The sequence below is a fragment of the Pan paniscus genome, chromosome 21 (genome assembly GCF_029289425.2).
Source record: "Pan paniscus chromosome 21, NHGRI_mPanPan1-v2.0_pri, whole genome shotgun sequence".
NCBI lineage: Eukaryota > Metazoa > Chordata > Mammalia > Primates > Hominidae > Pan > Pan paniscus.
In genome coordinates, this window is record NC_073270.2 from 67,008,372 (window position 1) to 67,031,151 (window position 22,780).

The 22,780-nt window shown below is 51.8% G+C and overlaps 1 protein-coding gene across 2 annotated transcripts in view; it reads left to right on the forward strand.

The window, feature by feature from the left end:
• Positions 1 to 703: 703 nt before the first annotated feature.
• The window catches only part of CDH4 (cadherin 4), a 712,793-nt gene continuing 690,716 nt past the window's right edge, over positions 704 to 22,780 (forward strand). Inside the window, exons 1-2 of one of the 2 annotated variants that reach the window (XM_034947466.3) lie at positions 704 to 999; positions 3,254 to 3,365. In XM_034947466.3, coding sequence (XP_034803357.1) covers positions 943 to 999; positions 3,254 to 3,365 — 169 coding nt within the window. In that variant the 5' untranslated portion in view covers positions 704 to 942. Of the gene's footprint in view, positions 1,000 to 1,978; positions 2,116 to 3,253; positions 3,366 to 22,780 lie in introns of those variants that run through there. The other variant, XM_034947467.3, reaches the window with a different exon arrangement.

Genomic DNA, 22,780 nt, shown 5'->3' on the forward strand with positions numbered 1-22,780 from the left:
GCCTGTCGGCGCAGACACTCCTGACAGCTCCTGTCTGGGCACTTCTTTCTTTCTTGGAGCTTCTAATTTCTTTCTTGGCTTCTGAGGCCTAACGGGGTGTTTTGATGCACACACAGGAATTACTACCGTCCCCAATCCTAGGGTACATCCCTAGCCCAGGCCAAGGCTTTGAGTTTTCCTAGGAGCGGGAGGGTCTGCAAAGCCCCACAGGCTGAAATCTCAGCGTGGCTCTCTGCTCATCTGCTCCAGGTGGAAACCCTCACCCCTGAGCTGCCCGACCTGGGTTCAAGCCCGGGTCAGGGGAGTTAGCAAGGAGACACTTGAAAAATAAAGGACAGAATGGAAGTGCACACTCCCACCGCAGGCCCGGGCGGGAAGTCGGACTAAGACCACGGCGGGACCGCCCCATCCAGAAAGGGTGCCCCGGGTGTGGGGACGGAAACCCCAGCGCTGTCTTCAGTCTCCACACCCGCGCCTTTTTCCCCTGGAAAACGAGCGTCCTTGGCCTCTTCGGCCGCAACCGGGCGGCTCCAGACGTCCAGGAGGGCCGAGGCTGGGCTGGTGCGGCGCGGCGGGCGCGGGCGCGGGCTCTGCGCCTTTAAGGCCCGCGTCGGCAGAGCGAGCGCAGGGGCCGGGCGGCGGGGCGGGGCCTCGGCGGGGCGGCCGCGGCTTCACCTGCAGCTCCGAGCGCGCGGAACAGAGGCGCGGGCGGCTGCGAGGCCGGCGGACGCACCGGCCCGAGGGAACGCGCCGCCGGCCGGACTTGGCCTGGCTCCCGGAGCCGGGGCGGCGAGCGCGGCGGGCGCAGCGGGGCTGGAGGCTCCGGGCAGGCGCGGGGGAGCGGCGGCGGCGATCGGAGCGGCGGCGGTGGTCTCGGCGGCGGCGGTGGCGGCGGCAGGGAGCGGGCTCCCGGTGCCGGGCACCGGGCGGGCGGCGGGGAAGATGACCGCGGGCGCCGGCGTGCTCCTCCTGCTGCTCTCGCTCTCCGGCGCGCTCCGGGTAAGTTGCCGCCTCCCGCCCCCGCCGTTCGGAAGCCCCGGGCAGCGCGAGGTCGTCCCCGGATCCCGCGGGGCGCGCACACACCCGGCGGGGCTCTCCCGGGCTCCCCCGCCGCGCTCCCCGCTGCATCCAGCCCGGCGCCCGCGCTCGGCGAAGCTGCCTGCGGTCGGCAGGAGCGGGAAGCCGCCTGGGCAGCGGGGAGCGGCGGAGCAGGGTGGGAGTGGGGCTCGGTGGAGGACCCGGGGAGCTCCGCCTGCACGGGACCCGCCGAGCCTCCCTCGGCCGCCCAAAGCCCGTAGCCGCTACCCGGAGCTCGGCTTGCCTGCATGGGGCAGGCTTCCCACTGGCGGAGCCGGCGCGCCCTCCATCGCCCGGGAGCCGCGCGCCGCGGGAGTTGCCGAGCCCAGCCCCGGCCGTGGCTGAAGGCGTGGGGCGTCCGGCGGCTGCGGGCCAGGGATCCGGGAGTGCGGGGCGCCTGCCCGACCTCTCCTGCCGAAGGCCTGGGGGTCCGTCTAGCGGCGCCGCTCAGTTCTGTGGGTGCCGGCAGGACCCGCGCTGCGGGTGGGCGGCGGGGTAGGACTGCGGGGCACTCTCACCCCCGAGCCCTCGGCGGGGCTGGCCTGCGTGTCCGGCGGGGCCCCGGGGGCTGGGAGCTGGGCCGGGCTCGGGCCGGGAAGCCGGACGCCAGGCGGGCGCGGCGCGGGAGGGCGCCCCGGGAGGGCGAGCGGGTCTCCCGCTGCCTCTGCAGAGCCCCGCGGGCCGGATTGCCGGCTTTGCTCTGCGCCTGGCGAGGTGCGCGGCCCGCGGGGGCAGAGAGCGCGGCGGCTCCGGGGGCGCCCTTGGGCGGAGGCGGAGGGGCGGCGGGAGTTGCAGGAACCCCCTCTCGTGGCCGATCGGCCTCGCTGCCTTCTCCCGGGCAGCGCTGTTGTAACCTCGGAAATAAACAAGTGCCAGCGGCGGGAGGCCCGCTCCGAGGCCGCGGGGCGCTGGGGGATGCGCTGGGCATACGCTTCGGGCGGGCCGAAACTTTCCTGGACGAGTTGAGCCTCCCACCGGGCTGCTGGTGCGATTTGGAGCTTCGTGGCCGATGAAGAAAGCCGCGGTTTAGAGCTTTTCGTAAGGAATGACCCTGCGTCCCGCTCTCCTTCCTCGGTGCTGGGGGCAGAGGGGCGCCCTCCGCGGTGCCGGCGTCGGGAAGCCTGGAGCTCCGGGCTGGGGGCGGCCTCCGGAGTCGAAGCATGGGCGGGCGACGGCAGCGCGCGGAGCTGGAGGAGGCGGCGGGCGGGAGGCGCCACTGCCCGGTGCGGGCTGCACCCGAGGCTTCCTGCGCTCGCCGGGGAGCCAAGCACCGCTGTGCTCCTGCTCCTTCAGCGGGGCTGGCTTCCCGCTTGCACACACTGCCTCTCCCTCCACCACCTCCTCCTGCCTGTCACGCCCCCTCCCAGAAGCTTGGTCAGAGGGCCCTGTCGTCCACCCCATCCTTCCCTGGCCCTGTGCCATGGGCTCTAGACTTCCCCACTGAGCAGGAAAGGCGAGCGAGCTCCGGAGGACAGGAGGAGACCCCCTTTCCGGTCAGTTAGGGGAGCTGTCTCCCTGCCTGGGCTGGAGATGGGGGCTCCGAGGGTGAAAATGCGGGCTGAAGGCTAGAAGGTGGAAGCGCCCCCACTGCCTCCTCACCTCAGCCCCCGGCAGCCTCCCGCAGAGCTGCCTTCTTCGACCGGCTCTGGACCTAGTCCTAGAGAATCTTCTTTCTTTCTCTCCTCTTTCTCCTCCCTCCCGGTGACCTGGAGAGGACACAAGAAGCTGCCGCCTCCGCCTTACCAAGAGCGCAGAGCGGTGGGCCTAAAGCGCGAATGGTCTGAGCAGAGCCGCCCACACTTTGGCCTCCCTGCCCTTAGTGGCTTCGGGAGCAGCGGCTGAAGTCTTCTGTCTCTGCCTTTTGGTCATTTCTCAGGCATCTCCTCTGCCACTAAGGCCCTGGCCGGCCTGGCTTCCCCAACAGTCCGTCCTTCATTCCCTACCTGCTGTGTGTGGGGCTGGGGAAGGATGCTCCGGGTCTGCAGCCTGGAGAGTGTTCCCTAAAGTCCCCAGAGAGCAGAGGAGCAGACGGGGTATCGCGTCTGGGTGGAGACTGTGGCCTGCCAGCCTTTCTCTCTTAGCCAGAGACCTTTTGCACAGCAGGCCCTGGATAAATGTTGCTTGGATTAAATTTCTGTGAACTTATTGTTTTACTCTCTCCCCTTTGTGTTCTCAGGCCCATAATGAGGATCTTACAACCAGAGAGACCTGCAAGGCTGGGTTCTCTGAAGATGATTACACGGCATTAATCTCCCAAAATATTCTAGAAGGGGAAAAGCTACTTCAAGGTAAGGCGGGGTGTGGAGGGGTGGGAGTGAATTGCTGCCATGCTTTTCCTTGGGGAAACATGTAGATGGGAGAGGCAAGGCTTGCCTCATCTTTGTGCTCTCTGTGAAATGATGGTGGTGAAGTCCACGAGGTGCAAATTGGTTGACCTGAAAGGCGTTTTGCATAACAGGTGAATGATTCAGAATCCCTGTCATTTTTGAGTGAAGTGAATCATTTCCTGGGCAGCAAACTGTAATTCGGATGTAACATCACCCAAATAGTGTACAGAGAGAGACCTTCTTACCAAGTATTTTTATGCATGAAGTTCTGGATACTTAAATTATCCCTGCTTTGAAATGTATGATAAAGCAGACGATGTTGTTGGAAATGCGGTAAATAAGCCCACAGACGGTCTGTTCACAAACGTGGCATTCATTTTCATTACTGCCCCACTGACAACACGAAAACACACATGCAGGAGGGAACTACCAATTAGCTTTATCGTAATTGCAGAATTATATCCACACTTGTGATGGGAAAGTCAGAGACAGCTTCAAAACTCAGATGACAGTAGATCATCCTGCTTATTGGTCTGTTTCCCTTTCAAGACAAACTAATTAGACTTTATATTTGCATGGGAGGGGACATAAATCAGTTCTGTGCCGTGAGCACCTTGGCTGTGAGCCTTTCCTCTCTGCATCAGTTTCCTGGAAGTGGCAGCCTTTGAATTGATTTCAAAGCGATAGAGGAAGAGGACTTTTGATAAAGTATCGAAGCTAAATTTCCACATTCAGGACTGTTGACTGCCCTACCAGTTTTGTGTCCCAGGGAATGTAAACTTTTCCCTCCAGAACTGACAGCGGTTCCTGTGTGTGTGTGTGTGTGTGTGTGTGTGTGCATGCATGTGCGCGAACTCGCTCACGCTTATAGTGAAGTGATTTTTCAGATCCTCGCCCTTCAAGACAGAACCTGTTGACGTGCCTTGTTGATTCCTGGTTATGTGGATAGGATTTTTATTTTGCACAGAATCCCAAGTTTTCTGACTTAGTTTTGTTATCTAAACTGTGACACTACTGACTCATTAATCATCAAAAAAATAAAAAATCTCTAGGCAGTTGGCCTAGGAGCAGAATGGATGTGCAATCTAACAGGGCATACATAGTAAAGAGCTTTCAAGAGCTACTCTGTTAATTGCACTGTGTATGTCACTTTGGAGTTAGAATGGGTAGGCCATTTTCAGGATCGTTTGGTTTACTGAGAATCTCAGGGGACCCCCAGAGAAGGCCTGAGGGGATCCTTCACTCTCAGTGCATTGGACGGTCTCTTATAACTCGTGGGGCACTGACTGCAGTCTGCTGTGTGCATGTCCTGCTGTGCTGAAACTGGCATCCTTAAGTTCTCTGATTATGTGGCCAAATATGATAAGACCTTGGAGTATCCAGTTTACTCAGGCACTTAAGAAAAATGCCTCTCTTTTTATTAATAAATACTGCTTACTACAGAAGAGAATGACAGATTCTCATGCTTTCTACAACACAGCGTGAGATTTCAAACAAGGATCTTTTCCCTTTCATGGTGTGTTGTGTGGGGATCTCTACTCCAGTGGTCCAGGCCAAACCGTGCTGTGCTCTTGATCGGTGTGGTGGGAAAGCCTAGATCACTGGCCGGATGTTGCCCTGGCCCCTGTGCCCAGGTGGTGTTCGCCTCGTGGGGGGCCAAGAGTCACATGCCCCTGGGTGAATCTGGACCAGCTCAGACATTGTGTGGACTCATTTTCCAAGCGCCCGTTGACTTACATGTGCAGCCCAGCCCAGGGCTGGTTCAGGGAAGCATTGCAGAGAATCTCCCGAGCACCTGGGCATGCTGGGTCCTCTCTGACCCTCCTCGAGGGGCTGTAGTCGCATTGCTTCTCCTGCCCTGTGTGGGTCCCCTTCTCACTGTTTTCTTCCACTCGTTCTTCTGAAGGTGTAGAGTCTCAGGAAGAAAGAGATGTTTTATATCTTACAAATAATTTTGCACATATGGAGGCAAGAGCTAAGGCTGACAGGCACTGAAACCAGGGCACAGTGACATTTCTCTCTGTACGCAGAGTACTTTGAAACTACAAGACCACAGTGAGGAGGCCTGTGTGAAGAGGAAACAGGAAGTGTGGTGTTATTCTGGTAGGAATCAAGTTAAACAGATAATGACTACTTATAATTGAGTTATTCCAGCAGAGAGAGTTTAACCTTAATTTGACGAGTGAAGCTTCACAGAGTGGCCATGTTCCTCTGAGTAGGCCATGAGCTATCAGCGACTGCTCCGTGGCTCCTTCTCTTTGCCTGAGTCAGCTCACAGCAGCCCCAAACATACAGATTCCAGCAGGAGCGATTTGTTACACGGTAATTAACTTGTTTATGATAAATGGATGGAAGAAATGTCGTGGCATTTTGTTTTATGTCTAAATGAAAAACATTTGCATTCTAAAAATTTCATGCTAATTAGACTGGAAATAGTTTTCCCCAATAGGGTAGCAAATACTATGTATTACGAACCTTCCGAGAAGCGGAGGCGCGAAGTATGGAAATGCGGGACTTTGCTGCTGATCGGAGCCTTCCGAGATGCCGCTCCTGTGTCCCCTGCCTGTGCTTTTTCTGGAGAGCATTTGAATGCAATTGCATATACTCTTATGCTGTAGTTTTGTTTTTAGGATAATTCACTTATGGCCCTGATCACTGATGCATGGCCGTATCTAAAATAGGACGGTGAAGCCGTTTGCCTTAGGCTAAAATGCAGTGTTCTCTAAACCGTAGTTTAGTCTGGGGTGATGGCTAAGCTGGTATCTTTTTCTCTGCTTTGTTAATAATTAATGGCCAGCCCGCCCGGAAGCTGCAGCCTGGTACGGTGACCTGCATTGCTCTCCCGCGTGGTGGGCGGAGTCTAGGCACACCCAGACCCGATTCATAACTCGTAGAGGCGGGAGAGTCCTAGGTGGCATAGTGGGAACTGAGGACTCCCGGGTCGTATCTCCCCTCTATCCTGGAATGAAGCGGGAACAGGTGAGTGGAAACGCTGTTCACTGGGGATGGGGCGGAGCCTGGCATCCTCAGATTAACATGGGTACACTAGGGGCCACACAGTATAGAAAGAAGAGCTTGGCCGGGCGCGGTGGCTCACGCCTGTAATCCCAGCACTTTGGGAGGCCGAGGCGGGTGGATCACGAGGTCAGGAGATTGAGACCATCCTGGCTAACATGGTGAAACCCCGTCTCTACTAAAAATACAAAAAAATTAGCCGGGCATGGTGGCGGGAGCCTGTAGTCCCAGCTAGTTGAGAGACTGAGGCAGGAGAATGGCGTGAACCCAGGAGGCGGAGCTTGCAGTGAGCCGAGATCGCGCCACTGCACTCCAGCCTGGGCGAAAGAACGAGACTCCGTCTCAAAAAAAAAAAAAGAAAAGAAAAAAAAAAAAAAAGAAAAAGGAGCATGTTTCTAATGACTTAACATGACGTCCTCAGCAAAGCCTTGCCTCTCCCCGTTTCTCAGTTAGTTTAGGACCATCTTGTGTACCCTCGTACCACCCTCTGCCTCCTTACTGGAGAACTTACATTATCTGGCCAATCATCTCTCTTACTTAAACTCTCTGGTTTCTGAGGGTAAGAGCTCTGTCATTCTTATTTCTATTAATATCATTTCAGGATGTTCTTGGCCAACAGAATAAAACCCAATTCACATAATCTTAAATAAATGGGAGTAAATTTTTCTTACGTAACCGTGAGTGCAGACATAGGTGGTCACATGCTGGAGCAGCAGACAAGGGACACGGTCATGTGCCTGCCTAATCCTCTTCTTCCATTCTGCCATCTTTAGTGTGTCATTTAGTGCCTCATCACTGCAAACTGGCTGCTGTGGTTCCAGTCGTTGCTTCTGAGTTCAGAGCAGAAGAAGGTGCAGATAGTAGCACCATCTGCATTTCTTCCCTGTACCAGGAAGACAAACACTTTCTCAGAATCCCTGCAGAAGTTTTCATTGACTAGGTCACAGGCCACTCTTAGCTAAACTGATGGGGGTGGAGCACTGGGAATGCAGAGAATTGCATTGTCATGTGTGTCTTAGATCCATTATAATCCATCACATGGTAGGTGTCCAAATTGCTCGTCTCAGAACAGAATTGGGGTTTTGTTTTAGGAAGGAAGAAGGAGGGATGGATGCTGGGTAGACCTTCCCCAGTGCCCAGTGCTGTACCCAAAGCAGAGTTGACATTCAGTGAATTGCTGAATGAGTGAATGACTCGTTTGCATACAAAGGCATTCAGACAGAGGCATGGTTGTAGAGAGATCAAATGCAGTGTCTGGAATCCATATCTAAGAATCTGCCATTTCTGCCACACTGCATGGCCAGAAGTACTATTATCTTGTCTTTACAAGTAGGTTGAAGATAGGCTCTTTGCCCATGCAGTTTGGTTTGAACCACCTCTGGATAGATAGGCAGCTCTTCCAGGGCAGACGCATGCTAGATACACAGGCAAGAATGTCATCCCATCTCCCTGCATAGCCGATGTCCAGCGCCGGCCTAATGCATGGTGGCTGTGAAGTCAGTATTAAGCAAATGAAGTAACGAATGAGCCGGAAAATACTGACACTGTTCGTGTTTCTGAGTCGCTTTGGTTAACTCACAGCAGAGAGGGAGCTGCTATGAATATTCACATAAGTGGCACTAATGATAAGCCAACCACATATGCCTGGAATTATTAGACACTGGAAGTTGCCTGTCCAGTATTGATTCTCTCTCTCTCTCTCCCTTGCCAACAAACCTCATCTGTGCTAGTCCATTGGCTGACAATGTGCCCTGTTTAATACACCTCTAGACTCATTTACACCAATGTGGCAATGTGGCTTCTTTCTGGTCACCGGTATCTAATTAGGTTAGTCTATTAGGTTAGGCTTTGGGGAAAGCTGTTTTTATTCTTGATAACAAGGAACAAACTGAGCTGGCCATGCCTTCCGCCCTTTGCTCTTACTTCTTCCTTCTACCTGGAACTCAGATGCGATGGCTGAGGGAAAGCAGCCATTTTGTGAGTTTGAGGATGGTGGAACACAAATTGGGTCCCAGAAGGCATCCTCAAACAGTGGCAGAGCCCCGGACTCATTGTCTCCTGAGTGGTGAGAAAAATAAGGTCAAAACACCACGCTTGGTTTTGTTGTCACATGCAGCCTCGTGCATTCCCTGACTTAGGAAAACTGCACACTAGCAAAGTCAACCTCTGTCCTGAGCCTGGGTTTTCAGGCTCCCTCTACCCTCCAGTGTTCCTTGGACCTTGGCCACTTGCTCTTGCTTTAAAGGCCTTCCTCTGCTCCTTTTGTGAATTGATGTCTGCACCTAGCACATGGGATTGCAGAGAGCATGTCATGAATACTTGGTAACTGTTTGTTGAATAAATGAACAGTCACTACTCCACACTGTCTTATGCCCAGGAGATGAAAGAACCCTTAGATATATTAAGCCGGGACTATCTGAACCCCCACCAGAGAATGTAAACTCTTTGCTGGATCTCATAGTGATCCTCCTCCAGGAAGCCAGGAGTTATGTTATTGGGGGTTTTGCCTCTGGTCACAATATCTACTGGTTCTAGGGAACCTTGATCTCTATAGCGAAGCAGAATTATGTGAAGGCTGAGTTGGACTCAGACCCCACTGGTGGCTTGGGTGAGCTCAAAGCCCAGACTTTCTTGCTGTCAAAGTCAGAGGACTACTTCTTTCTGAGCACCCAGACCCCCACTGCCTCCATGGGTGGTCACTTCAGGGATCCCCAAAAATGGGCACGCAGAGCCCATGATGGAGACCGTGGGATCTCTTTGGCCATCTCTGGGGGTGGTCCTTGCCTTTTCAAGGGGCCGTTATTGTTTGAGGTTTCCAGCAGTTTTCCCTCTTATAGTTTTGTCTGGTCCCAGGGTTAAGAGGTTCAGAAAGGGAAGTATATATCCTGTCTTTAGAAAGTGGTTGCTATCAGATAAAAGGTAGGAACGGCCCAGGAATAAAGCACAGAAAGCGCTGCATGGTGCATCGTCTGCAGGCCAAATCCCAGGCTGAGAGAGGGTCCTGGTAGCCCTGGTTAGAAACAAAGTGAGGCAGAACACTGCCGCCCTGGGCTCTGCACAGCCACTTGCCCCTGTGTGCAGCTGCTTCTCACGGCTCTGCCTTCCATCGCAAGAGGGAGCTGTGGTCAGTGGCCCTGCTGCTACCCATGAGGAATCTAGGCTCAAGGAGGTGGCCACACCTGCCCCAGATTCCTAAGTCAGTGGTTCCTTAGTCAGTGATTCCTAAGTCAGTGATTCCTAAGTCAGTGGATCAGGATTCCCACCCTGCAAGCTTCCTAACCGCTGCTTCTCTATGCTCACTGCCACTAAGCAGACCCCCTTCATTGTAGAAGGCAGTGCATGCACCAGCTACAGAAATGAGGATGTGTGAACTCATTGACGCTGTGACTTAAAGATTCAGGTTTTGCGTTTGAGAAATAAGTGTTTTAATGAGTCTTCAGATGAGGGAGCATGAGGCTTTGCAGAATTATAATATAATAACATTATGTTCTGTCCAGTCCTTGGTATACAATATCTCATTTAACCTTCACAAAAGCCCTTCCAGGGAGGTAAAATTGTTCCCATTTTATGGATCAGTAACTGATGATCGGTGAGTTCTGGAGATTGGCCTAAGGGTATGAGATTTGCTCTGTTTTCCCTCTTTGTGCAGCCCTAGGCACTTAGCTCATTCGTATCTCCAAATTAATGTTAAAGAATGTTAGAGCACCACTGTCACGTGCAGACAGGATCGGACCCAGATGTTCAGGGCCACAGCCATAAAACCAGCAGTGACCAGGCACACAGGTATGTGCAGTAAACAGAGGCCCTCAGTGTGTCGGAAAGTGCTTTGGTTGCGGTTGCTCATGTATAAGGCTCAACGGAAGTGGGTGTAAACCCTCGACACCGGGGGGTTTGCAAAACCAGCCCTGGGATTAGAAGAGCCCGCGGCTTCTGTGATGCCAGTGGGAGCTTTCAATTCTGAGCATGCAGCGAGCAGTCCCAGAGCCGAGCTCTCTCTCGGATTTTAGACTCTGCCAGCGCTGGGGAAGCCGTGCAGAGAGGGAGCAGAGAGAAGAGTCCGGCTGGTCCTGGAAGCCCTGAGCACGTTCCATCTGAGCTGGGTTTATGCACGGATCCATTGTTGTCAAGACTCACGTTGTGACACGGGGCACCAGGAGCCTTAGTGAGGCCGGTTAGATTGAGAGAAAGTGCCACGACTGTGCAGCTGGCCAGCCAGGGCAGGGCTCCCTGACGGCCTCTCTTGAACTGATGCCGTGAGAGCTGGTCCTGAGGCTGCCGTGGCCTTTCTGCCCATGTCGGGGTCCTGGGTGTCTGCAGAGATCTTGTATTCTAAGCTGAGAGAGAGCAAGGTGCTTGGTATAACTTGAAACAGTCTGAAGATGTGGTGCTTTCCAAGGTTCACGTGGGTTCCCCTTTTCTGCCAACCCCCCTTGCGGTGAAGCCCCTTTGCACCCCTTTGCCTCCAGGGGTGGCCTTCCTGGGCGCAGGGTCACTTCCACTCTGGGACTGCGTGGCAACTGGGTTGGTATAAGCTTCCAAGACCTGTGGCTTCTTTGTTTCAGAAATAATGATTTTTCTAATTCTATCCTGCAGTGTTAAAAAATCACAATGAAATTCATAACCAAGTTCAAAGGAAGTGTATTTGGTGTGTGCATCCCTGTATTGTATGCTCCCTGATACTAATTTCAAAATGTGGAAATTTTGTGACTTCTCTTATGTTGCAAATGGAGGTGGATTAAAATTAAGGAAAGGGCTTTTTCCTCCTTACCTCCTTACCTCACTCCCTCCTTCCTCCTTCCCTCTCTCCTCCCTCCCTCCTTCCCTCCTTTCCTCTCTTCCCTCTGCCCTTCCCTCCCCTTCCCCTCCCTCCCTCCCTTCCTTCCTTCCTTCCACCGTCTCTCCCTTGCTCTCTCCCTCCCTCCCTTCCTCCTTTCCTTCCTTTCTTTTTTCTTTGAAAGCTGGGTTAAGTAGATGCCAGGACTAATCATGAACTGAGAGAGAGAGAGAGAGAGAGAGAGAGAGAGCAAGCAAGCATTCATCTTTTCAAAAAGTGTGCCTATTATTCTGACTTTTTGAAGAAGCAATTTTTCCTCCAAGTGAATTCCACTATAAAAAATACCATAAGCCGAATGAAGCTTCTTTCCGTCAAGGGCGGTAAAGTTCTCGCCAGTGTGTTCTTGTAAAACCTCATGGCATTTGCAGGCTCCTTCAGTCCCCAGAGTGGGACTGTGGTGTCTGGCAAGCTGGGCTGGTAAAATCCTTGGTTTTTCGTCAAAAGGCTCAGAATTTTGGTGCCTTTTTGCCCGGGCTCTGGGCTGCCCTCTCCTGGTGGCCTCCGGTATTGTCTCTGGCTGGTGTCTGCTTTCAGTTCTTAAACAAAAGAGAACAAACCAACCAAAAATCCCTATTTAATTATCTTTGACCCAGTATGTGCTCCCCGAGGCCATTTTCCTGGCAACCCCCACATCAGGGGCCAGAAAGGAGGAGAGGAGCTGTTGTTTGGGGGGACTTACCATGTGCCAATATGTCTTCTCATTTAATGCTTTCAGGAGACCTGCAGCCTAAGGTAGTTAGAAGGCATGCCCCAGATCACTCGGTATGGGCAGGGGACTTTGTCTGTATGTTTTTATCTCCCACACTGCCTTTTCCAGGAGGAATTTACTTAGATTACAAATTGTATTATTTTCTTATTGCAGTACAAATCCCCACACATGTAGCAGCTTAAACAACACAAAGTTATTATCTTGTGGTTCTGAAGGTCAGAAGTCCAGCTCCAGTCCCTGTGCTGAAATCAAGGTGTCTGCAGGGTGGGTTCCTTCTGGAGGCTCCAGGGGAGAATCCGTCTCCTTGTGCCTCCCAGCTCCTCGGGGCTCCTGCACTCCTTGGCTCCTGGCCGCTTCCTCCGTCTTCAGAGCCAGCCGTGAAGCATCTCTGTGCCGTCCTCCAGGGTCATTGAGGGTCACTGGTCACATCCACCTCTCTCTACATCCTTCTCTTCCACTTGTAAGAATCCCTGTGATTACCTTGGGCCTCCCTGAGTAACCCAGGATAATCTCCCATCGCAAGATTCTTAATTCAGTCACCTCTGCCAAGTCCCCACTACCACGTGAGATCCCAGGCTCACAGCCTCCGGAATTAGGATGGGGACCTCTCTGGAGAGTCGTGATTCTGCTGACCACATGCGTGTCTGACAACAGAGCGAGCCTAGCAGGTGTGTGTGGGAGTTTCCCACTGGCTTCCGCACACTAAGGACTTGCTATGCATCCCACACTGTGCAGTGACGTTCATTCAACCCTGCAGAACCCAGTGGTTCCTTCATTCAGTCCTACACATACCTCAGTGGCTCCTTCATTCAGTCCTACACATATCTCAGTGGTTCCTTCATTCAATCTTACATGGACCTCAGTGGCTCCTTCATTCAATCTTACACATATCTCAGTGGCTCCTTCATTCAGTCCTACACATACCTCAGTGGCTCCTTCATTCAGTCCTACACATACCTCAGTGGCTCCTTCATTCAATCTTACACATATCTCAGTGGCTCTTTCATTCAATCTTACACATATCTCAGTGGCTCTTTCATTCAATCTTACACATATCTCAGTGGCTCCTTCATTCAATCTTACATGGACCTCAGTGGCTCCTTCATTCAATCTTACACATATCTCAGTGGCTCCTTCATTCAATCTTACACATATCTCAGTGGCTCCTTCATTCAATCTTACACATATCTCAGTGGCTCCTTCATTCAATCTTACACATATCTCAGTGGCTCTTTCATTCAATCTTACACATGCCTCAGTGGCTCCTTCATTCAATCTTACACATATCTCAGTGGCTCCTTCATTCAGTCTTACACATATCTCAGTGGCTCCTTCATTCAATCTTACATGGACCCCAGTGGCTCCTTCATTCAATCTTACACATATCTCAGTGGCTCCCTCATTCAATCTTACACATATCTCAGTGGCTCCTTCATTCAATCTTACACATATCTCAGTGGCTCTTTCATTCAATCTTACACATGCCTCAGTGGCTCCTTCATTCAATCTTACACATATCTCAGTGGCTCCTTCATTCAATCTTACACATATCTCAGTGGCTCCTTCATTCAATCTTACATGGACCCCAGTGGCTCCTTCATTCAATCTTACACATATCTCAGTGGCTCCCTCATTCAATCTTACATGGACCTCAGTGGCTCCTTCATTCAATCTTACACATATCTCAGTGGCTCTTTCATTCAATCTTACACATATCTCAGTGGCTCCTTCATTCAATCTTACACATCTCTCAGTGGCTCTTTCATTCAATCTTACACATACCTCAGTGGCTCCTTCATTCAGTCCTACACATACCCCAGTGGCTCCTTCATTCAGTCCTACACATATCTCAGTGGCTCCTTCATTCAATCTTACACATATCTCAGTGGCTCCTTCATTCAGTCCTACACATACCTCAGTGGCTCCTTCATTCAATCTTACACATATCTCAGTGGCTCCTTCATTCAATCTTGCATGGACCCCAGTGGCTCCTTCATTCAATCTTACACATATCTCAGTGGCTCCTTCATTCAATCTTACACATATCTCAGTGGCTCCTTCATTCAATCTTACACATATCTCAGTGGCTCCTTCATTCAATCTTACACATATCTCAGTGGCTCCTTCATTCAATCTTACACATATCTCAGTGGCTCCTTCATTCAGTCCTACACATATCTCAGTGGCTCCTTCATTCAGTCCTACACATACCTCAGTGGCTCCTTCATTCAATCTTACACATATCTCAGTGGCTCCTTCATTCAATCTTACACATATCTCAGTGGCTCCTTCATTCAATCTTGCATGGACCCCAGTGGCTCCTTCATTCAATCTTACACATATCTCAGTGGCTCCTTCATTCAATCTTACACATATCTCAGTGGCTCCTTCATTCAGTCCTACACAGACCTCAGTGGCTCCTTCACTCAATCTTACACGGACCTCAGTGGCTCCTTCATTCAGTCTTACACGGACCTTAGTGGTTCCTTCATTCAGCCTTACATGGACCTCAATGGTTCCTTCATTCAGTCCTGCACATACCTTGCAATCTTACACAGACCTCAGTGGTTCGGGGTGGCATCTCCACTTCACTGTTGAGGAAACTGAGGCATGGAGCCATTGAGTGACCTGGCATGAGCTGTGGGTCAGGGAGGTCTATCTGAAGGAATGCTCCAGCACGTAGCCACAGCCCACTGGCTCTCACCCCGTCCTGCCTGGCTCCAGGAGCTCCTGCCACCTGCCTTATCCAGTGGCTATAATTAGGACTCAGAGGGGCAGTGTCCCTTGTGGGTCCTGAGGTGGGGATTTGCTGCTTTGGAACTCCACAGGGTGAACTGCCTGGGAAGCCCATAGCAGCTTCCGATCTGGGCCCTTCTAACTCTTCCTCGTTTGAATTCACTGTGCTTTCTTGCTGAGAGCATGTGGGGATTTAGGGAGGATTAAGGTAAGCCTTCCATGACAGATAAATATCCACAGGGCCCCAGAGTGCCGCCCGCACGTTGCTAACAGGAAGCTGATCCTTGAGAGTTTGGGTGCTTCCCAGCCCAGGAAAGATGGCCCTGGTACAGCCGCAGGTGTTGAGAGGTGTACTTTCTCCTGGAATGGGTGCATTTTCCATATGGAGTATGATTTAATGAATTTCCAGCCCCAGAGTGTGGTTATTGGACACTGTGTCTCTCCCCAGGGGAGGACCTAGCTCTCTTTGTCTCTGGAGAAGGCAGAAGAGAAAGGCTTGCCTTCCAGGCCTCTTTTCAGGAGTGTGCCCTTGGGTTTGTGTGTCTGTATTGGAGAAATGTTGAAATTTTTTGCTTTGCATTTGTTCTGGCCACCCAAATGTGAGTTGAGATGCCATCTATATTGATGTGCCTAGAAAAGCAAGAAGGAAGGTTGGTGCATGAGTTTGCTAGGTATGAAGTCCCCGACTTCCGCTTCCAGGAAGGTCCAAGGAGAAACGCAGGCTGCAGCCCCCGATAGGGTGCAGAGAGATGCTGGTGGGGAGTCTGGAGAGGGATGAATTGGGTGAGGGCCCTTCCTTCTCTGGACCTCAGTTTCCCTGTGCAAAGCAGAGGGGTAAGATGTCCAACTGTGGTCCAGGAACTGCCTGCCTGGGGGGTGCTTGCTAAACTCGCCAGCCCCGTGGGTCCTATCCCAGACCTACTGGAGGGTGCCGACAGTGGCCCACAAAGGATCCATCCACGCAGAGCCTCCAAATGTAACATTATTTGGAGAAAGGGTCTTTGCAGATGTAATCAATCTCAGAATCTCTAGATGAGATCATCCTGGATTACCTGGGTGGGCCGTAAATCCAAGGACAACTGTCTTGACAAGAGACAGAGAAGACACAGACTTGGAGGGGGAGGCCCTGTGAAGTCACAGGCAGAGATTGGAGCAATGCAACCACAAGTCCAGGAATGCCTGGAGTTCCTGGAAGGTGGGAAGGTCAAGGAAGGACACTCCCCTAGAATCTGCAGAGAGAGAGAGAGCAGCCCTGTTGACACCGGGATTTCAGACTTCCAGCTTCCAGAACTGCAGAAGAATACCTTTCTGTTATCTGAAGCCACCAAGTTTATGGTCATTTATTACAGCAGTCACAGGGAACGAATCCACCCACTGAACTGGGAATCCTGGGGCTGTGACCTGGGACTCTGCTGTTTCTCTCCATCTCCCAGGGAATCCGATCTTTGCGAAAGCATCAGGGCTTCAGGCTTAGAGGATGTTTAGCCTCCGATTCCCCAGGGGCTGCATCCCTTGAGAGAAACCGTGTTACCTGGGAAGGTGTCTGCCGAATGTAACCAGCATCTCAAAGTGCAGCTCAGGTGGGCGGCTTGAAACAGTGCTGGGTGTTTCCATCCCACCAGAAAGGCAAATGAGGCACTTTAGTGTAGTAATGGGGTATTTTATATTGTAAAGCGTGACATGGAACAATTTCATTGGAATTAAAATGTATGTGGAACATTTGTTCTCCACCCATTATCTTCCTCTATCAAATGGAATCTTAACAAGGATTATAGCTCAGATAATATCACATAGATATATTGTAAATATTTTGTTAATCTAAAGGTCTGCGTTGGGGAATGGATCGTTCAACAGAGACAGAGAGGAGAGGCACACTCCCTCTGCTGATGAGATGTGGAGGGACGCAGAGAGGAGCTGGGCACTCTCTGGCGTTTTTAGAACATGCCTCTTCTCTCCCCAAAACCGCTTTACTGTGGAAATGCAAAAAGATATTATTTCTGGCTGCAGGAGTCTCCTGTCCTGTGTTTCCAGCAGCTGTGTGTTTGCAGTCTGGCTGAGGGTTCGCACACAGCTCAGGAAAGCGGCTGCTGAGTCTGGCTTCAGGGTGGATCTGTGTCCCTCTTGCAGCCTGTGTTGCAGCGGGCTGATTGCAGGTGTGGGTCTGGGCCTGTGGTCGACAGGGGAATGCTCTTTGTACCCCTAAGGGTCTTCTCCCGACATGTGTGGCTGTGGGACACACAGCCTGCCCTCCCATCTCTCTTTCTGTGTTGGGCAGCTGGAGAGCCAGTGCCTGGAATGGGAGCGGGCCTGGCTGGCCCAGGGGGTGGCATGTAGCTGGATGCCAGAGCATCTCGGGTCCATCCACCTCTCCAGCGCGGATCCTGAGGAGGGGCTCCAGGCCGAGGAGAGGAGAAGGCACCTCTGGCTGCGCTTGACCTTGTCCTGCTAATGTCTCGGAGCATCTCAGCCAGAACCAGGAGGCAAAGCCAGGCAGAGGGAGCCGAGTGGGACCTGCACACGGGGAGGCCCAGGCCAACAGGTCAGTGGCTGAATTGCTTTTTCCTGATGCCGGGTTGGCTTGCATCAGCGAGAACTTGAAAGAGGAAGATACCTTTTCTCCTGTCTTCTTGTTTTCTTCAGGGGGCGCTATGGTTTGAGTATTTGTCCCTTCCAAATCTCTTGTTGAAATGTGATCCCAGCTGTTGGAGGTGGGCCTGGTGAGTGTTCATGAGTGGTTTGGTGCTGCCCTTGTGGTAATGAGTGAGTTCCCACTCTGTTAGTTCCTGGGAGAGCTCATCCTTATAGAAAGAACCTGGCACCTCCCTCTCATTGCTCTTGCTTCCATTCTTGCCTTGTGATCTCAACACATGGGCTGCCCTTTGCCTTCTGCCATGAGTGGAAGCTTCCTGAGGCCTCCCCAGAAGCAGATGCCGGTGCCATACTTGCTGTACAGCCTGCAGAACCATGCGCCAAATAAACCTCTTTTCTGTGTCACTTACTCAGCCTCAGGTGTTCCTTTATAGCAACACCAATGGATTAAGACAATGGGATATTACCAAGGCTCTGGACGATTTGTGGGTGGGGACAGCCGCTGGTGTTTGACTCCTGCATCCTGCAAATGTGATGAGGGGTGTTGCGCAGACACCTTGGGTGAGCATCAGAACCCCATGGAAAGCCCTGTGGTGGTCCTGGGGCTCGGCCCCACTTGAGGGGTTAACAGCACCACTGTCTGTTGTTCTGGTCCACTGATGGAGCCCTCCCCATGCCGGATGCTGCACCGTACCAGCTGGGTTCATCTGCATGACCACCCTAGGCAGGAGGCATGTTACTAACCCTCCTTTCACAGAGTTGGGCTGCTGACATAGGACAGTTTGGCACTGCCACTCCCTTAGTGGCCCTGGAGGAGCCAGGATTGACGGGGGGCAGCCTTCAGAGCCCCACCCTCCACCCCATCCTCTGTATCACCTTGGAACCAGCCCCCCATGGAGACCTGGTATACCCCGTTGCCTGGAGAGTCCATGTTTCTAGTCCTTAGCCATCAGCTCTGTGACACTGGACCATTTTGTGGCCTGTGTGACCTTTCCTACCTCCATAGGAGGGAGATGCCAGGTCCATCTCAGGAGGGCCTGGAAGACCCAGCAGGGTGATCCATGTCCCTGTGTATTGAGGCACCAGGCTCTGGAAACACCAAGGCTTGCTGGCTTGCTCTTATTTATTAATTATTTATTAGTTATAATTATTTAATTAATTATACTTATTTATTAATGTAAACACATCAGGCCCTGCTCTGCCAAGCAGACCCCAGTCCTGCCAGAGCTGCCCTCCTGCTCTCTTCCTCCTCTTCTGGTCCCTGTGAAGTGACCTGCCTGGCTGCTGATATTTGGGAAAGGTGAGTTGCTCTCCCAGCCCCAGGCTCCAGAGGCTCCCGGCGGGGAGACTGTCAGATAGCAACTCCATATTCCCGATGCATGACCGGACCTCCAGAGCCAGTGGTACTCGTTTCCACATGGCCCCGGCTGTTGACGATGACCTTAAGCTCCCCAGACCAATCTCCTCCAGAATCTGGCCCCCAAATGTGGAGAGGGTCGGCCGACCTTTGCGGCAGTCATTTTTCCATCAGAAGGTGGCTTGATTTGATGGGTTTTATGGTTTTGTTTAGATACTTTCTCCCCTAATGGTCTTTACATTTCTTATGTGTGGCCCAAGATCTTTTGGCAAAAGGCATGCTTTAAAAATTGAATAAATAAATTATGGAGAATGGCTTATTTAAAGCTCCGTTAGGCTGATGGGGGAGAGAGGCGGCAGTGAACATAAGTTACCGGCTATCGTTATTTATTAATCGGGTGTTGGTATGATTGGATTACGTCGTATCCTATTTAATGCTTGGGCAGCGATGAACTGATGGGGTTTAGAAGTAAGTTGTTCTGAGGATAGGCCTTCTGCAGCCTGCAGCTTCTTCTCAGGTTATCTTATTCTTTTCCATCTTCCCTCAGATACCAAGAAGGGATTATATAACTTGATTTATCTAGTTCTTATATTTTAAGATAAAAATGGAATACCAATGCTGGGCTGAAGGCTATAAAATTGTGATCAAGAGTCCGTAAAATTATAGAACTTATGTTTTCTTGAGAAGAGAGAGGATTCACAATGACTTTTTCCTTAAAGGTGCTGGACACTTAAGGACTGACCCTCACAGACGTGTAAGATACTCTTCCATGTGGAGCAAAAAAATAGAGTTATGTGCTTGAAAGGTTAATGGCTGGTAAACGTCAATTTTCTTCAATCCTGGCTAATAAAAATAGCTTATAAGACATAAAATGTCATGCTGCCAAAATTACAGGGGCCTTTGAAATCCATTTTGAAGTCTCGTATCCTTCGTAAATGGTAGTGGGGTGGGGGTAGTGTGAGCTTCAAGTGTTTTTTTGTCATGGTTGAGTGATGGCACCTTTGCGGGGAGGTCGAGGCAGCTCTGGAGTGGTGAGGATGTCTTCCTGTCTTCCTCTGGGGTGTTTTTGGGTTAAACGTTTACCATCCTCTGGATTCATAGTCTGGGAAACTTTCTGAGGCACATCTTTATTGCAGTCGATCTAGCCGCCCTGACACACTTGGACCCTACGGGGCAATGTTAAATACTATAAGCACAATATTCTCTAAAAATCTCATTTCTAAATATGGTGGCAGTGACAGGCTTTTGGTAGAATCCCTGACATTAGAATGGGTCTGTCTTCACTTTTTGGGTTGGAATTTCAGCACGTCAAGATTTTGGAACTCTCCAGGGTTTTAAAGGGATGGACTGGGGCCTGGGAGAATAAGGACTTCTTCCTACCGGCATCTCTACCCCCATGGCCCCATCTCATCTGCTTTACTTGGGATGCAAGTTTGAGGGGAGAGCGCAAAGGCTCTGCGATGAGAGCAAATGTGGAGAGCCTGGCTTCCGAAATAATTGCTGATCGTGAGTTAATTTCCCAGTGCCCTTTGGGGCTGGCATCCTCTGCTGTATTAAATCCAGCCCATTGACAATGGCGCTCCTTCTTCCTAAGTGATAGAAGACAGCCCTCAGCATCCAGCCCTGCTGAGTCAGCACAGCAGAGAGGCCAGCGGGCTGTCTTTGTCATTTCTTTGTGAGCAGGGGATTAAATTGCCCTGTGGGCTGGCACGGAGCTACAGGCCGTGGCTTTGCATCCTACAACGTGAGGCCCCGGCCTGGGGGTTCTCAGGTCTGTGCTCACATCCCAAACATCTCCCACGCTCTCCCCCGGCCTCTTCTTACAGCGGTGCGTGAAGCCACGGGAACTGAACATCAGAATTTGATTTTTCCACTCCACCAACCTGGAGGTTGTGCCTTACCCTGGGGAAGTGAGAGAAGGTGCCCCTCACGAGATGGTTCTGTCACAACGCCATGGTCCTGGTTTTGCCTTTTTGCAATGGAAAGATGAAAACGAGGTGTCGCTGAGCTCTCCCCTCAACGTGCCAAGATTCTGTTTTCGGGGATAGGCTGGGACTCCGGACTGACCCACATGGGTTTGCACGTGCTATGTTTAAACAAGGCAGCTCGCTGATTGGGGGCAGGGTGGGCAGGGAGCCGTGTGCATGGAGGACGGCCAGAGAGCGGGGGACCGGGAGGCAAGGCGCTGCTCTTGTACTTGGTGGCTTCCTTCTTTCACTTAAAATTGTGTCATTAATGGCTTTTCCTCCCTTTACAAAAGAAGCCCCAAGAAGAGTTTTTTCATGCCAGGCCTCCTCCTCCTCCTCTTGGCAGCCCCGAGGCTGCAGTCTGCTGGCACTCAGGATTGTCAGAGACATGCCCCATTGTTGGGTTCTAAAAGGAGGATTCTGGAAGGATATCACTCTCCGACGTGCACATAAAAAGTCCCCCAGTGGCTTTCTAAGGTTGTGGCTTCAAGGAGGCACTAATTAATCACTTCCTCCAGCCCCAGTGGAATGGAGGGGCTGCTTCTGAGATAGGGAGGCTGCAGTCGCCCCCTGTCTATCTGCTCCTCTCTGCCAGGCAGAAAATTACATTATTTCCTCATTTTGAAAGGTGCTTGTTTTGTCAGGAAGACATCCCTTCCGTGCAGTTATCTAGGAATTGTCTTATTGCATTTCTCCCTTATCAGTTTTGAAATAATATTATTTCCTTCTTGCTTAAATGCCATATGGGTCAAAACTTTTGTTGCTGGAAAATGGCACCATCAATGAGTGCATTGTTTGTTGCAGAAGTTCCTGGTCACCCTCAGAGGTGATAAATGCCCAGTTTAGGGGATAACATGGGCAGTTTGAGGGAGTACTATGCACAGTTTGGGGAAGTACCCTGGGCAGTTTGGAGGATTACTGTGTGCAGTTGTTTGGGGGAGCACTCTGTGCAGTTTGGGGGAGTACCATGCGTAGTTTGGGGGAGTACCGTGTGCAGTTTTGGGGAGTACTGTGTGCAGTTTTGGGGAGTACCATGCACAGTTTGGGGGAGTACTATGTGCAGTTTGGGGGAGCACCATACGCAGTTTGGGAGAGTACCATGCACAGTTTGGGAGAGTACCGTGTGCAGTTTGGGGGAGTACCGTGTGCAGTTTAGGGGAGTATTGGGGGAGTACCATGTGCAGTTTGGGGGAGGACCATGTGCAGTTTGGGGGAGTATTGGAGGAGTACCACGTGCAGTTTGGGGGAGTACCATGTGCAGTTTTGGGGAGTACCGTGTGCAGTTTGGGGGAGTATTGGGGGAGTACCATGTGCAGTTTGGGGGAGGACCATGTGCAGTTTGGGGGAGTGTTGGGGGAGTACCACGTGCAGTTTGGGGGAGTACCATGTGCAGTTTTGGGGAGTACCATGTGCAGTTTGGGGGAGTATTGGGGGAGTACCATGTGCAGTTTGGGGGAGCACCATGCGCAGTTTGGGAGAGTAACTTGTGCAGTTTGGGGGAGTACCGTGTGCAGTTTAGGGGAGTACCATGTGCAGTTTGGGGGAGTATTGGGGAAGTACCATGTGCAGTTTGGGGGAATACCATGTGCAACTTGGGGGAGTACCGTGCACAGCTTGGGGGAGTACCGTGTGCAGTTTGGAGGAGTACCGTGTGCAGTTTGCGGGAGTACCGTGTGCAGTTTGGGGTAATACCGAGTGCAGTTTGGGGAAGTACCATGGGCAGTTTGGGGGATTACTGCGTGCAGTTGTTTGGGGGAGTACTGTGTGCAGTTTGGGGCAGTACTGTGTGCAGTTTGGGGCAGTACCATGTGCAGTTTGGGGAAGTACCATGGGCATTTTGGGGAAGTACCATGGGCAGTTTAGGGGATTACTGCGTGCAGTTGTTTGGGAGAGTACTGTGTGCAGTTTGGGGCAGTACTGTGTGCAGTTTAGGGGAGTACTGTGCACAGTTTGGAGGAGTACCATGTGCAGTTTGGGGTAGTACCATATGCAGTTTGGGGGAGTACTATGTGCAGTTTGGGGGAGTACCAAGCGCCCTTTAGGGGAGTACCATGTACAGTTTGGAGGAGTATTGTGTGCAGTTTGGGGGAGTACCGTGTGCAGTTTTGGGGAGTACCATGCAGTTTGGGGAAGCACCATGCGCAGTTTGGGGGAGTACCATGTATAGTT